General features: G+C 43.0%; 1 protein-coding gene across 7 annotated transcripts; it reads left to right on the forward strand.

The window, feature by feature from the left end:
* Window positions 1-262: 262 nt before the first annotated feature.
* LOC124192408 (probable E3 ubiquitin-protein ligase HECTD2) lies at window positions 263-15,042 on the forward strand. Of its 7 annotated transcripts, none has more exons than XM_046585659.1 (22): window positions 272-379; window positions 1,722-1,793; window positions 2,817-2,875; window positions 2,941-3,437; window positions 4,178-4,425; window positions 4,848-4,950; window positions 6,176-6,265; window positions 6,467-6,531; window positions 6,609-6,764; window positions 6,829-6,977; window positions 8,142-8,335; window positions 8,407-8,547; window positions 9,604-9,669; window positions 9,826-9,882; window positions 10,948-11,036; window positions 11,300-11,335; window positions 12,216-12,351; window positions 13,054-13,128; window positions 13,210-13,404; window positions 13,498-13,613; window positions 14,331-14,436; window positions 14,653-15,042. In XM_046585659.1, the coding sequence occupies exons 4-22, from the start codon at window positions 3,318-3,320 to the stop codon at window positions 14,809-14,811; spliced, it is 2,301 nt and encodes a 766-aa protein (XP_046441615.1). In that variant the 5' UTR covers window positions 272-379; window positions 1,722-1,793; window positions 2,817-2,875; window positions 2,941-3,317; the 3' UTR covers window positions 14,812-15,042. The 7 variants fall into 7 exon arrangements, with proteins under 7 accessions (XP_046441620.1, XP_046441615.1, XP_046441613.1 ...); XM_046585657.1 differs by having other exon boundaries at window positions 14,748-15,042; XM_046585660.1 differs by lacking the exon at window positions 9,604-9,669 and having other exon boundaries at window positions 14,748-15,042.
* Window positions 15,043-15,260: the final 218 nt, after the last annotated feature.

A 15,260-nucleotide genomic window follows, 5' to 3' on the forward strand; every position in this document is an offset into this window, starting at 1 on the left:
ACATCCTTCCAGAATTTCTGAATGAATTCTAAATTCTTTGAAATTCAATGCATCGTGGCCTCGTGGGCATTGAAAATTGGAAACGGAGGGGTTGAGAAAGAAAATGGTTTAAATAAATTTTTGAAATAATTGAATAAAAGTTATGAAATGATGGTCAGTAGATTAAAGAATTTTATTTAAAAATATTTCTGGTAATCATCTTCGAAAAAAAAAATAGATTTTAATCATTGTTGAAATTGCAACACTGTTCTGGTTGATCAGAGACTTCTCATTGTCTGTATCGTTCGTCGGCGGAGCAGGTTGCAGATTTTTACAGGATTTTCGCGGGTTTTTTTATCACGACTGTGAGGAATTGGATGGATCGTTCGGGCAATTTCGAGTAAGTTCTCCATTTTTAACGTTTTGAGTGTGGGTTTTATTGTTTAAGTTATTATGTTCGTCTTCAAATGATAAGACGTCGTACTTGTGAACCTCCCTCCTTTGTCGTGGTCGACGTTGGCCAATTTGAAACAAGAAATAGAAGAGTAAAAAATTTTGCGAATATGTCTTGGAGGTTTGAGATTGCTTTTCCCTTTGCTACGTGAATGTCACGATTTTTAGCTGTCGACTGCTGCTTCATCCGCGGGGCTGTTACGTATAATAAAGATCAGATTAATTCCACCTGCCTGAAGCCATATATTAATACATGTCTAAGCTTACGAATACATAGAAACACGCGTTTACGGCCCGATACTCCGTGAGTTTGGTGGGTTTTATAGGCAGGGGCAAATAGAAATAGAAATACAGTTACACGAAGGCTGCATCTGATGAGGGAGTGTGATGTAATTTTACTCAGCGTTTGGTGGGGTGTTTTCTTCGTGCTGGCTGAGCTGAGTTAGCTACGCCGTGATGTTTGGCTGCTAGGTGGGGTTGTATTTTTCCCTCCTGGTTTCTAATTGGAATTACATCACGCTCGGATTGCCTCGTCTCCCAGCCCCAACCACGTCCTTTTCTGTTACGTTCCATATGGTTAGACGATTGCCCAAGACGACAACGGCTGTACATACACGCAACAGTATGCAAGGTGTATCACATTCGTAATAGGAAACGTATTCCTTACTAAATAAAGTCCAATTTTCTTGTATATCTTTTAAGTTTGTTCCCAAGTTATATCTTAAATTGCATTTTTAACTTGTTGTTTTCTAATCCAGACTGATGGGAATGATAAGCGATTAAACGTCACTTATTGACACACGTTGGCATCATGTCACCATGGGGGGTTATCAACAAAAGACAATTAGATCGATTCGACTCCGGTCTATCCGGTATAGCAGCGATCGTATTTATAAGCTGGCAGCAACAAATGATATGTTAGGCCCCGAGTTATATAGCTCAGCCCCGATTACTATACAGATCTATCTACTTCCTTTAATGTTCAATCATCCTGGTGGAATGATGCAATATAACGTGAGCAATGCCCTTAGTTAAACACAGACAAAGTCGAATCTATATTGCCAGCCGGACGATCCTGACTGATTCCCGCCAACGATTCCGCATGCGTATCATGTATTCCTCCTGCGTCCTTACTCGCTCGTTGATGTTGTTGTTATTGTTGTTAGACTTGCCCTTTCTCTCTGTATACTAGACAAACAGAGGGGACAACTGGATCAATAGGATGACACATGTATATATAGAAAGCTATCTATTCAGTAATATATTGCATCATCATTTTTATCTTGCAGGACATCCGGCATCGGCTCGTCGTCGCCGGGGGAATTCTTTTTTACGTGACTCTACTAGTCCTGCAATTCCTAGTAACTATATTCTTTCGTTTTTTAAATGGTTTTTCTTGGTGATACTTATTGCGAAGGCAGATTTTTGTATCCGGGTGTTGTTTTTTTACTGTCTTCCCTCGTCAAATTCTTTCGAAAATGTTACGTAACCAAGACGACGGCGAATCAATTGAAGCGCCATTTGTTCTCAGCTATTTTTCAAAGTTTTGGGAATGCCTAATGTAAACTAAGGTCAGGGTAATCCTCCGAGGAATTTCGCCCAAAATCCGTTGAAACGTCATGGAAAACTTTTGATCTTTGGTTCTAATGACCTGTCGTTGGGTTGCCACAGTCGTTATTACGGTACATATCAGACAAGGTTAATGGGAAATTGAGGAACAAACGGAAGATTTGCTGCCAATGGCACGTTAGGGGCGTTGACGAGAATTCCTAGGAATTGCGCCGAGGCATCTGTAGAAGTAGGCTGCTCTATTGGAAACATTTCGGTACGATTCCAACCCATTCGCTCGTCAAATGTCTAATTGTCTATTGCGTTCCCATCCAAAGGCAAATAGAAGTTGATCAGATAATAAACAAGGGCAATGAGTCCAACCTTTCGAGAGACTAACGTGTTGCAGCTGGCGATAGGGAAAAGTTGACTTGAAATCCCTCAGACGCAGATGCGGATCGTAGCAGCAAACTAACTTGCCATCAAACCAAATTGGTGGTTAGTTCAATATCGCTTCTCTGAAATGGTTATGGCATCATTTCCCCGTCTTTCAGTGCGTCTGAAAGATGATAATTGCCTTTTATACATATACGTACACTTTAGACGCCTACCGCCTTCATCAAGCAATTACTAGGATCTAATTTGAGTTGCCCACGATTGGTCCTGCACGGCCAGCCAGCGGCCAACGCCGATTAATTTCCTGGAAGACTTGATGAAGATCCGAGACGATTAAAGCTCGTGGGCTTTCGCAGGCTTTAAAATTATGAACATATGAGGCTCTCTTTCTCGTCCGTATCCTCTTTTAATAAGTGATCCTGACTGTGTCGTTCAAACAGCACCGGCTGCTTCCATCAAATTTTGCCAAAATGAGCTGGCGGGAGTAGCAACAGGAAAAGTAAAAAAATGAGGCAGATCCTTCCCATCCAAAAAGAATGTTTTGTTAAGTTCGTTTATATGTAGGATTTGACGGCCGTGGGAGGTTGGAACATGGATGTGTGGGAGTTGGCGTATAGAGATCGATCGAAAGACCTGCGGCCATAAACTTACGGCCGTGAAAGGCTGATGAACCTGCATCACGGTGAAATGGTCGATTTGTTTGTCCTCGGCTGCCTTGACGACCAACCAACGACGCAACTAGAGTGTGGGCCGCGGACAGTGGCTGAAGATTTCCCTGTGATCCCGTTAACTTCAGATGAGTCTCAAACTACTAGCCGATATAACTGCGTGATTCTCAAGTGACGCATCTCAAGCGTTTCCTGCACGAATCGTTTGAAGACGAGTCGAGAGTTTTGGCGAATTGCATTTCCATTCAAACTCGAAATCGACGAATATTAAACATGGCCGGCCGATTTGGTGGTTTGCACATCAGTTTGCCAGGACTGGGCTCGATCCTATTGCGTCCGTCAGCAGCAACAACAAGAACAACAATAACATCCAATCTGCCACCAATCAATCAAGTAAGTCTGCGAAATCACAACATTTTTCACGGGAATTCTGCTTTTCATCACGGATGGCTTAACACTATTGAGCTTTCCGCGTTGCTCATGTTATTGCGTGACGTTGCCAATGACAATTTGGGCTGGGCACGAAATTGCGTGATGTTGTTCAAGTTCTTATCGAGGCCGAAAAAAAAGAACATTTATCTGTCCAATAATCTTTGATGCTAAGATTCTATTTTTATTATTATTATAAAAACAAGCACAAAAGTCATCCATGGATGTTGAATGGATGATGGATGTGGGGCTCCGCCTTTTGTGCCCGTCTTTGTCGAGCTTTCAGCTCATTGCTCGTCAAAACCCTAGCCGATATATATATAACTATAAATAATAGATGTGTGTTCGTTTCTTTCGGCTCTTCTTTTCGCTTGTATTTGTACAATTTCCCATGGGCACCATATCGGTCTATTATATATCCCGAATATCTATCACAATACTAATAATAATACTGCAGTATTTATACATGTATTACTTGCACGGGATATCTTTTTCGCTTGTCTACAAAACGTCGAATTGGATCCTCTTGTTTCTTTTCCGGCCATTTCCATGGGATATTGTTTTGCGCCGCGTTGGTTACAGCCGGATCAGTCACTGACAGAGAGTCGGCACCCGGCGAAAGGAATGAGGGGGGTGCCGATTCCCAACCAACAACACTGCAATAATGTGAACGATGTGGATTAACTCGAATCTTGACTCTGAAGGATGGGCTGCTGGCAGGGGGAGTGGACGTCAACGGCCAGCAATCCAAGCGGATCGGACCGACCACCGCCCATAGTATCAGTAGCAGCAGCATTGGTGCCGGTATATCCGATTCCAATGACTCGTCCATCAATCCCCCGACGACGACGACTTTACTGCACCATCAGCCATTCGACAACAGCGGCGAGATGGCGTTGACTGTCGTCAAGCCTTCGTATCCCAGCATCGAAATGAACATGGAGGATTACGTGTAAGTTCATCACATCTAGACTTTATTGCCGTGTAACGGGGACAAAGTTCGTCTTAATATTCAAGTACTCTGTCGAACACTGCTGATTGGGCAAATTTATTTCAAAATGTTCGCCTAGACAATATAAAAGTTGTTTTGTCGTTGGATCCCGGCAATATGATGGGCTTTTAATGCATCACTGCAACTGGAATTCAACTAATTGGTTATTAAAAGGCACAGCGCAAGTTACTGAAGACAAAGGAGCGTTTGTGGTGTCTGCCGAGAACGTGTATGACAATAAAGAGCTTGATAATATTTCAATAATACGTAGTTGTGTCGTGTACACACAGCAGCACTTTCCACTGTTTGAATAATAAGTCGTTCAAAAGTTTGGCTCTCTGTTTGTTTAATGAATTAATTAATCCTGATGCTTCTCTCCAAAGGTCTGAAACCCAGCGGAGCAATCAGGTGGGCGACTACTCGCAATTGCGGACCTTCTTCTTGACCTGTTTCCACTCGTACGCCTCCATCTGCGCCACCTTTAAGGTAATAATCAATTGAAAAACTATCATTCGATCCCACAAGTCAAATATTTATTTAACGGCAGCGAATAGTGATTCTTGTGGTTGTATCCCGAAGCAACTCTACGCTATACGGTCTCCTCTCCAATAATAATCTCAGATTACGGGAGAGAGAGACCTCTGTTATTGGAGATTTGTGATGACGTCAATAGACAAGCTGACAGGCACATAGATTCAGGATTGTGTGTGTGTATCTCTAGTGAAGAAAAAAGTTTCCCTTTCGTGATTGAGTTGCGGTTTTGTATCTAAACGCTCTCGCGAAACAGTAGGGAGAAAAAAAAGGAAAATTGTTGAGGCACTTCCTGGCGGGTTGTTGCTGATGCTGGAAGCCACCGGATGAAATGTGACGCATTTGGCACTTTTAATGCACAGCACAACAGACACAAAAGAATAATCTAAAGAAAAAAAAGAGCGACGTTTGTAGTTGGTTGTGTGCTGCACGACATCAAAGCCGCAGAAATTCAAAAAGGCAATTTCGTTTTTCCTTTCCCTTGTTATGTTAAGAAAAACTTTGCCGTTCGCTTCGCAGTCGTGACGTCAATGGGGAACAGGATCACTCCCTTTTATTTGCCGCTACCACTTTTCTCCGTTTGCCTTTTCCCCCCCGTTTGTCGCTTACCAATCGGACGTTTGGGCGTTATAATAGCGATAGGTTAGTTAACTGTAGCAAATGATTATAGAGCGGCTACCGATATTTCGCACACAATGTAGTAAAAGGGGAATTAACATCGGGATAATAAAGAGAGTTGCTGAGAATGGTTGGAGAGCCGGCTCGACTTGTATGTTTAGTTTTTACGCAATAGATGATGAGGCGGATATATAGAACCTGCGGGGTGTGTATTTCTAGGAAATTTCGAGAGCGGGCGAAATGGCTTCCATCCAATACCCTTGATCCCATTTTGAGCAGCTATTTCAATTTTGATTCAATTGTTTTTCGGTTTTTATTGTCCGCGCGCGGCGTATTCACACGCCGCCGTCTGCTAGCGTCACCAGCACATACATCATGTTTTAATCATCTCTCCTTTTGTTTGTTTGCGTCTTTTGTCTATTCCCTCCGTCGACCGCTTTTCTGTTTTTTTTTTGGGGGGGGGGGGCGCAACGGTTTGTCGCCTTGGTCGCCGGGTCTAACTTATTGTCCGAAATAATACGGGACCATATGACGTGTGCGGTCGGTTCTCCGCCAACTATAGCGCTTTCCCGACAATGGCGGCGACAACGAGCACGACCCCGAATTGCGGATGGACTTTCTCAACTGCGTCTACGACTCGCTCTCCACCATGGTAAGAACTACATAGAATCTTGAATTATATTGTACTTGGGATAGGGTGTGACGTCATTTCGGTGGCATTGTACTCTCTGCACCACCACAATCATCCACATGGATAATTCATTGGCTATCTCGTGCGGCTGCTGCTACTGCTACGAGGAGCCACGAGCTCTGTCCGTAATTTCATTTGTTGTGATTATTAATTCATTGGCAGCCGGGCGCAGTTCACAAGACGGCCTTGAGGTCCATCGTCCACGCCCTGCTGGAGGAAGGCAGAAAGTACCTAAACTTGGATTACTAATCTTAATCAATTCGACCAACTGAAACATGATTTAATAATAATATTATTATTGCAGGTTGTATTCAAAGGACGACGTCCGGGCTCTTTTCGTTTTGCTCCAGTGTCCGCTGTTTAGCAGCCCGTCGACTTACTCGGTTTACTCACACCTGCTGCGCCAAATCCTCGGCCTCAGCAACAGCGATCACCACCTCTTTGTCTACTGGCTCAAAACGTATTTCACTCATCAGAGCTAAGCATAATTTTTAACAAATGCGTCAATTCAATCACTGCTGAAGGTTGGAGGCCAATCGATTCCGGAACATCGTACGCCATTTGCTACAGTTTATCAGCATCCGCCAGTTTCCGGCTGGGGAGAGAGGTCTTCCGGCTCCTACCCGATCCCGTTGGTGGATCCCCACAGGCGTCCGGATTTTGGCCTTGCTAAGTATTACGATTTCGTATTTTTTCCCTTACATAATGCAATATGGCAGGAAGTAGGACACGCACACAAACCAAAAAGAAACCACCAGAGGAACAAGGGATGTGTGTGAGATAGTCAGGGAAGGACGTCAACGTCAAGTCAGCGCCAGCCCACATAACTCTTTTGTTGTTGTGGCGCTGCAAACAGTCGTCCATCATCAGGCCCATCCACTTAAGCGCTGTTATAACTAGTAGATCCCGCGCAAATACCAAGAGACTCTGGTATAAATATTAGGTTTTTTTTCCCCCGTCCGTTTCTTTTTCTTTCACACTATATCATCACGTCAGTCAGTGCTATCTTATACAACCCGTTATATGGAACCCCATTTTCCAGCTGAAGAAGTTTTGGGACTCGATCGGTTCCCTCCTCCACACTCTCTTTTGACATGACGCTCTTTCTTGTCAATGTTATATGAAAAGCCTCTTCTAGCTCGATCCTTCCTTCTCGGATGGCGAAATGGAAAGAAGAAGAAGAACCCGGTCCGATTTTCTTTTCTTATTCATGTCCTCGTGTCTAGCCATTTCTCTTTTGTTTGCTTCTCCTCGTTTCGTTCAGAATTCCTATAAATGCCGCGCGCGTTTCATTCCGTTTGTATGGTGGCTGCGCTTTCCCGACGCCTTTTCCCTTATGATTTCCTCTCCCCTCTCTTCTAGTATGTACGCACTTGTCTATCCGCATGCACCATCCATCCATCCATCCATCCGACCATAGGCTCCGCTTCCTACTTCCCCTATCCGGCCACCCTTTTTTTTTCTTTTTTTTACTCCGCTGTTTGCCGGAGCTGCTGATGCTGAATAATCGATGCGCAGCTGCTGCTGCTGCTGCTCTAGATGCTGCCACCAAGACGGGCGGATCTGCAGCTCCAGCCTCTTATTACATGCACAGCACAACCCGGCAGCAGTCAAGTCATTCCTCAATGTCCCGCTATTCATCCCCGTTCGATAGACATAGTCAAGGGCAATGGATAAACGATCATCGATGATCGGCGAGGCGTTCACTTTTCCTCGACACGTTGAATGAACAAATCAGTCAAACATCGACTAGAAATGAAGCCGGGCTGATGAAATTGGACAACAACAAAATAATAGACCAGACTGATTTCGATTGATGACTGACTGAATCTATTAGATGCCAGCAATAACAACACGAGCGGATCGGGGCCCTTGGTATCCTACACGGAATTCTACAACAGCACGCTGGACCACATTGACCTGATGAAAGAGTACCTGACATGGCAAAGTCCCGATCGGCCTGGACAGTTCTCATATTGTCAGTATCCGTTCATCCTGAGCATCGCCGCTAAACGTTTCATCCTCACCAAAGTACATATTGGAATTTGTGAATCATACCAAACATTCCGCACGTGTAACATGTATATCAATTTTGCGCAAAGGATTCAGAGCAGCAGATGATCCTGACGGCCAGACGTTCTCTCGTTTCGAAAATGTCACGTAATCAGCCACCGAGGTTGGAACTCTTCTTCCTCAACATACACGTCCGTCGCTCCCACTTTGTCCTCGACTCGCTCAACGAGGTATGTCTTGAAACAAAGCGAACTGCGTCCATATAAATAGGTGATGTATCTTTTCATGTTTATCTTCCATGTTGGCTGTTGACTAGAATAACTCAATAAGTGTATAGATATCAGCAGATGTTTGATGCCGTAAGGGGGGAGTACTTGATCACCAATTATCCCAGCCAGCCAGACGATATTGAATAAGATCATTCATCAACCACGCCTATACGTATTTGTGATAACAAGTTAGAAATTAGCCAATCAATTCAATTATGCAAACGTCCGTTTTGGCATCTCATTTTAGCGATCACTTTTGCCTAATATTCTATAGGACGCAGATATCATAGCCAAAACAGCAAGGATCGATAGTCTTTTTTACTGCATCGTCGTGCATTTCTATGTGTATAGGGCCTGTGTACAGCCTATCCACACACACACACGCAGATATTATGTGCAATGCTGCTGCTGCTGCAGTGTATACAACACAACAAGAAAATAATCCAGTAGCCCATCAATGGGACAGGATGATGAATCGCGGGATAAATTATAGTCTTCGGGGGTCTGCTCATTCCAGTGCCTCGTCTTCGTTTCCCTGTTGTAGGCTGACTCAAGGTCCTTTTGTGTGTGTATCGGTAGCTTCGAATGTATATGTACTATCACAAGGCTACCAGCAGCTGCAGCTCAGGGAGAATCCCGTGTATAGCACACAGACATCTATTACAGCCCTGAACTGGCAGTAAGCATTATGGCCGGCAAGCTAAAGACACCGCCGCTGATGCAGAATGCCCTATGTGCTAGTGAAAGCTGATCAAAGAGTCGACCGTCAATTCCGAATCCACGCTTTTTTCTCCCCTTCATATTGCTGACGATCGAGCATGAGTGACACATCCGTTTGTAGGTGCATTTACACACACGTAGTGTATAGACGTTGGTGGCTGAATAAAGGCAGAATAGTGGTCAGATTTCTATGCGTGTGGGCGGCGAATACGTGCGCCTGTAGCTAAAGTAAATAGTTTCCCATCGATGCAGTAACTTGACTTTTGTTGCTTTGCCCCCATTGAATGCCCATTTCAGATATCGATCAAACAGCGGGATTTGAAGAAGAAGCTGCGCGTGTCCTTCGTCGGCGAACCTGGATTGGTATTACATGCACACCAGACCGCAAAGTTTGACTACCTCTATAGAATTCATATCAAATAATAAAAGAGGCTATATCTTGTTGCCAGCCTTTGCCTTATAAGTTGCACTGTTTCAGCCGGAAGTAATTTGAGCTATTGAATTTCCCGATTCTTCTAGGATATGGGTGGGCTGACGAAGGAGTGGTTCCAACTTCTTATCCGGGAAATCTTTCAGGTGAATAGATAACAAATTGCTTCTATATATGATTAATTCAATAAGTTTGTAGATTTGATTACGAGGCCAGGTTGTTCAGGGAAACAAATTGACGTAGCTGTTGCCAGCACTTCTGCACTGGGGCGTCATTATATTGGGTGTTGTGTGTTATGTGCGAGCGCTCAATTGTTTCCGGGAAACTTTTTTTTCGACACATGCACTATCACGTTAGGGAGGGAACGATGTACACTCCCCATCAACTTGCACCGAGTTAAAACAAAATAATAGTAGTATAGGTTACTATGGTTCCTGGGAACGCATCTTGAGCATCGTCACGTAACGTGGTAGAACGTCATTCATTAAATTTTCTGCATAAATGAGAATCAAAGGGTCCGCCCTCGACGGGAAACTTTTCAGTTCAACTGCTCAACAATTCAGAGAGAGATAAAAAAAGAGCAGAGTTCAGTGTTGCCAACAAACAACAACACCCACACAAAAAAGTTGAACGCAGTTTTCCCCCCCAAAAGGAAAGTGGGTAGAAGGGGTTGCACGACAGCAAAAGTTTTGAAACGTATATAAAGCAAAGCGCGTTATTATTTGTGATTTGAGAAATAAGAGTAAATACGATGTAAATATTTTGTTTTTTTTTGTGTTGGAACGGTTTCTGCTGGTGGGGGGGCAAAGTTTGCTGGTACTATATCGCTCTTCAATGAACTTTATATGCATATACGTTTAGATACGGCCCAATCTTTTATTTGCTCTTTGCATACATATAAAAAAGAAAATAACCCGACGCCCCGAGTCCTTTCCGGCGTTGAGAGTTTTCAATCAACCAAAGTTGTCAAGTTTCGCCTGACTCTACCAGGGTCGTACATGTGCGCAATGACAACTTTAGATGCTAAAATAATGCACATAAAACAGCAGTGTATCGGGCGTACAGCGATCTTGTCGTTAAACGTTGATGGGAATCAAAACGAGAAAAGTTGTGTGCCGATCGTCAAAACTTATTTCAATATCTGAGTAACATTTTTGTCGATAAAAATATTTCACCTTATTCTTTTGGCTTTTTTTTTTTAAATATCGCAGCCTGACTACGGCATGTTCATCTACTATCCGAACGCTCGCTGTTATTGGTTCAGCACGTCGACGGAAACCAATCTAAAAGAGTACAATCTGTAAGTCCCAATTTCTAGCTCTCTCTCTGTATACTACAGCTTCCATTATTATGATAACTATTTGGGTGTGTGCCTTTCTTCCCTCTCCTTATCACATTACCGCGAAATATAGTATTCTCGCTTCTATTGATTTCATCAAATCTCACTGTGATCGAATCTAATTTTCCTTTTTTACATGAACCAATTTCAAATTTCTTCCGACGGCTCGGGGACTTTTGGCGTGACCGAACCAACCGCTCGAAAATATTGATGTGTGTGTGCAGCATAGGAGTTCTCATGGGACTGGCTGTCTACAACAGGTCAGTGAGTCAGACAGTGAAATACTTCAATAGAATTATTTATTGCTGCTTGAGTGTCTTTAGAGTGTATACAGTCTGAAAACGTCGATTCATTTCTTATTAATTTAATAATTTTCTTTTGATATTGCGGTCGGATAGAGACGAGCTATAAATAATAATGCCCGATAATCCATATAGATTCCGCTAGTCAGGCTATTTATTAATGGATCATCTCATAAAATTAAAGTAGTTTATTACAATAGAATAAAGGAATCGGCAAATATTCACGTCAGTTGAGATTCCCCTTTCGGTTTGGCCTTTATATTCTTCGTCGTTTTTCTGCAGTCACCATGTCCTTTTATTGGATTCGTTTTTCTTTCCGGTTGGATGTGTTGGGAGTTTCCCTGGAAGAGTATTTTTTTCCCCTTGTCATGTTGCATCTCCCACCCACCTCGTCGTTATTTTTTGTTTTATTTCTTGGTGTGCACACATGTCGATTCGCCTTTTGTTACACAGGCTCATTTCTTTCGCCATTTCCTTTTTCTCTGTGTCCGTCCGTTCGTCCAGCAGCTGCCCCATTCCCTTTTGCTTATATGCATCCTGCTATTCCTTTTTCTACAACGTCCGGCTGGGTCCGCTCCCGCACAGTTCCTCTCTTGTTGTATATGCAGACGATCGTAGGGAACATCACCAAAGACATGCAACCTATAGTATAAAAAAGATGAATAATATGACGCTAGTTTCTATGGTATAGAGCCCGGCACGTAATACCTTAAGACACTATTACCGGGTGTGTCGGTCAAATGATCGTAACCGCCGTGTGCGTGAAACAATTTAAAAACAAAAAACACACACGATATCATTTCTTATGTTTTGTGTCGACGTGTTGTATTATTATTAGTATCATCTTGGATCTACATTTCCCGTCCATTTGCTACCGGAAACTTCTTTCACCACCGGTGGTTCCGGCCAACAACAGCGCCCGGGTGGGTGTCGTGAGGAACTTTAATTTGGACGACTTGGCTCAGTTCATGCCCGTACGTATATGACGTAATAAGTCTAGCCTGTTTGCATAATAATAGTTTTGAAACTTATTCCTCGCCACCGCCCACGGAATGGAGCGAAGCCCACGAGTGTAAGCCGTCAATAAGTCAAAGTACGTGCCAGACGGCGGATGCTTCCGTCTTTTTGAAAGGGTCAAATCCATCATCACTCCCATTTAGCAACGGCACACATGGGCTTATATATCTCATTAGAATAGGTACGGCAGAAGTTGCATCATTGCGCATCAACTTGCAAATACCAGACGCAATTGGCTCATGCAACTTCCCCATCTCTCTCTCTCTCTCTCTGGCTGTGTGCTGTGGCAAACTTCAATTTCTGGCTGTCTCGTACTTCCTTCTCCCAAGTGGAACATATATATAGCGGGGCGAATGTTGTTAGTGGCTTCTCTATATATACGGCACGTCTTATACAAAGCTCGTTAGCATTTGACACTCTCTATGTGCGCATAAATAGATCCCCCCCGCCCCACCATACAATTATTCGTGAAGGTAGCCTGCTGCGTAGACGTGTGTAGATATGAGCTGTTTGGCTGATGCTGGCCAAACAGCGCCGCTCCGGCCTTAATTGTTTGCTCTTTGCGAGATAATAAGAGAATCCGGCAGGCGTATACATTTTCTTATTTTCCATGCATAATTTTCCTCTCTCTCTATATATACAATATCAACATGGCGAAGGAAGTAGTTTTCGGTCTGAAAGAGTTGCTCGCCTACGAGGGCAACGTCGAAGAAGATATGGCACTAACTTTCCAGGTATTATCCAATTATTTCACTGAAATTTTATATTTTAAAAATAAAGGTGGATTGTTCCATTTTCTTTGTGTATTGTTTTAGGTGTCTTTTGGGGAATACAACGAAGTGGTAACAGTGCCTTTAATGGAGAACGCCCACCGGGTGCCCGTGACTAACGCCAACCGTAACGAGTTTGTCCGTCTTTACCTCGACTGGATTCTCAACAAAGGCATTTACGAAAAGTTCCGCGCTTTCTACCTGGGATTCCACTCCGTCTGCGCCTCTAATGCTCTTATCGTAACGAGTCGATTTTCTTTTATTATTCAATTACATCACGATTCCACGTCTTCTATAAGACTATTTATTTTATATATATATCTTGGGGGCCAGATGCTCCGGCCGGAAGAGGTGGAAATTCTCGTCTGCGGTTCTCCAAAACTGGACTTGCGGGAGTTGCAGAAGAACACGGAATACGACGGCTACAAATCGGGTGATCGCGTCATCAAGTATGATTTTCCCAGTATAACTTTATAGTACATCTATTGCATTACGTACTATAGTTGCAGTCCTGTGTGTAACTATGCATGAGATAACAACAACAATAACAATAATAAGCTGTTTATTCGTCTGTGCACAGCAACGTCCTCTGTGCCTGCGTTTGTTAAGCTGTTGGGTTAGACGATAAGATGTCCAAGAAAAATGGGTTGAGGGGGAATCATTGAAATCGGTCCTTGTGTGTACGACAACAGCATGACTTCATAACATATGGGCGGAGATTTACAATGCAGAAACAGTAGCACTCAAATATTCCGGTGACTTTTGAGACGAAAAGAGTCACGTACACCCATGACCCCCTATAAAGAAGAGTGACAACAGTTCTGCTGCAAACATCATTTCTAAGGCAAACATTGTATACAACATTACGTAAATAATATTTGTCCTTGTACGACCCTGCATGAATAATAATAATTAATCTGCATAAAATCCTATTGCACCAAGCCTCCTTTGCTTTACTTTATTGTTCAAAGCATTCCGTTAAGTAATTTGTACCCTACCAAGATGCAATAGTACAGATAAGGACTCTTTTTATTTTTTATTTTTTATTCTTATGTACACATGGAATGTTACTTTGAAAAAACAAACAAAAACAAATGAAAAAAAAAAAAACTCTTTCGAACAACTTGACGTCTTGGGTGTACCGCCACGGCCGACCGACTAATTAGGGACTTTTGGGACGTGCTCTTTGAATTGTCGCCGGAGATGCAAAAGAGATTTTTGCGCTTCGTTACCGGGACCGACCGAGTTCCAGTGGGCGGAATGGCCGAAATGGTACGACACAGCATCCTATATATTCTTTCCATCATTATATTACCTTATCCATTGTATATTACCGCCGGAGATTTTGTTACGAATCTTCATAAATAATAGTGAAAGTGCCTTTCTTTTTCCTCCTTGTAGGCTAGTTTAAGTTTGTAATACTATATGCCAATTGTCACTGCGCATTTGTTATTTTTGGCTCCTGCTGCTGTGCGTGTCTCTTTGTAGAGTTTCAAGATCACTCGACTTCGGGATCGACCCGTATTTCTACCAGAAGCTCACACTTGTTTTAACCAACTCGTTCTACCTGATTACCCGGACAGGGAGACGCTCCAGCAGAAACTGTTCATCGCGCTATCGAATGCCGAAGGATTCGGATTGGAATAGGAAATCAAACGCAGACTGAACTGGGAAACAAGGATCGACAGCCAAACGAATATCTCTTGGATTATTTGCAATATATTGCACAACGTCTAGATATTATATTATAGCACGTGCCGTCTGGTGGCGTAACTTTGACGTGGAATAATATTGGACTCGTTCTCAATGTGACAGATATATTTATCGATACTGTAGACCTCGTTTCCTGTTTGTATTATTACAGATTTATGCTGCGCCGCTGCATATCCTATGATATCGATCGCAATAAGACAGAAAACAAACCAAAGCGCAATATCAACATTTCAGATGAAATACCTGCATGCTTATAGCCTTTTTAAAAATTAAGTTACGTTCAAATTGAATGATGTATAGCTTGTATACTATATCTAGTGGCACTGCCAAATTGAATTCGCCCATAGTCAATCACATAAGAAGCTTTAGTAGTACCAGCGTGT

This window comes from Daphnia pulex, chromosome 4, assembly GCF_021134715.1.
Source record: "Daphnia pulex isolate KAP4 chromosome 4, ASM2113471v1".
Taxonomy (NCBI): Eukaryota; Metazoa; Arthropoda; class Branchiopoda; order Diplostraca; family Daphniidae; genus Daphnia; species Daphnia pulex.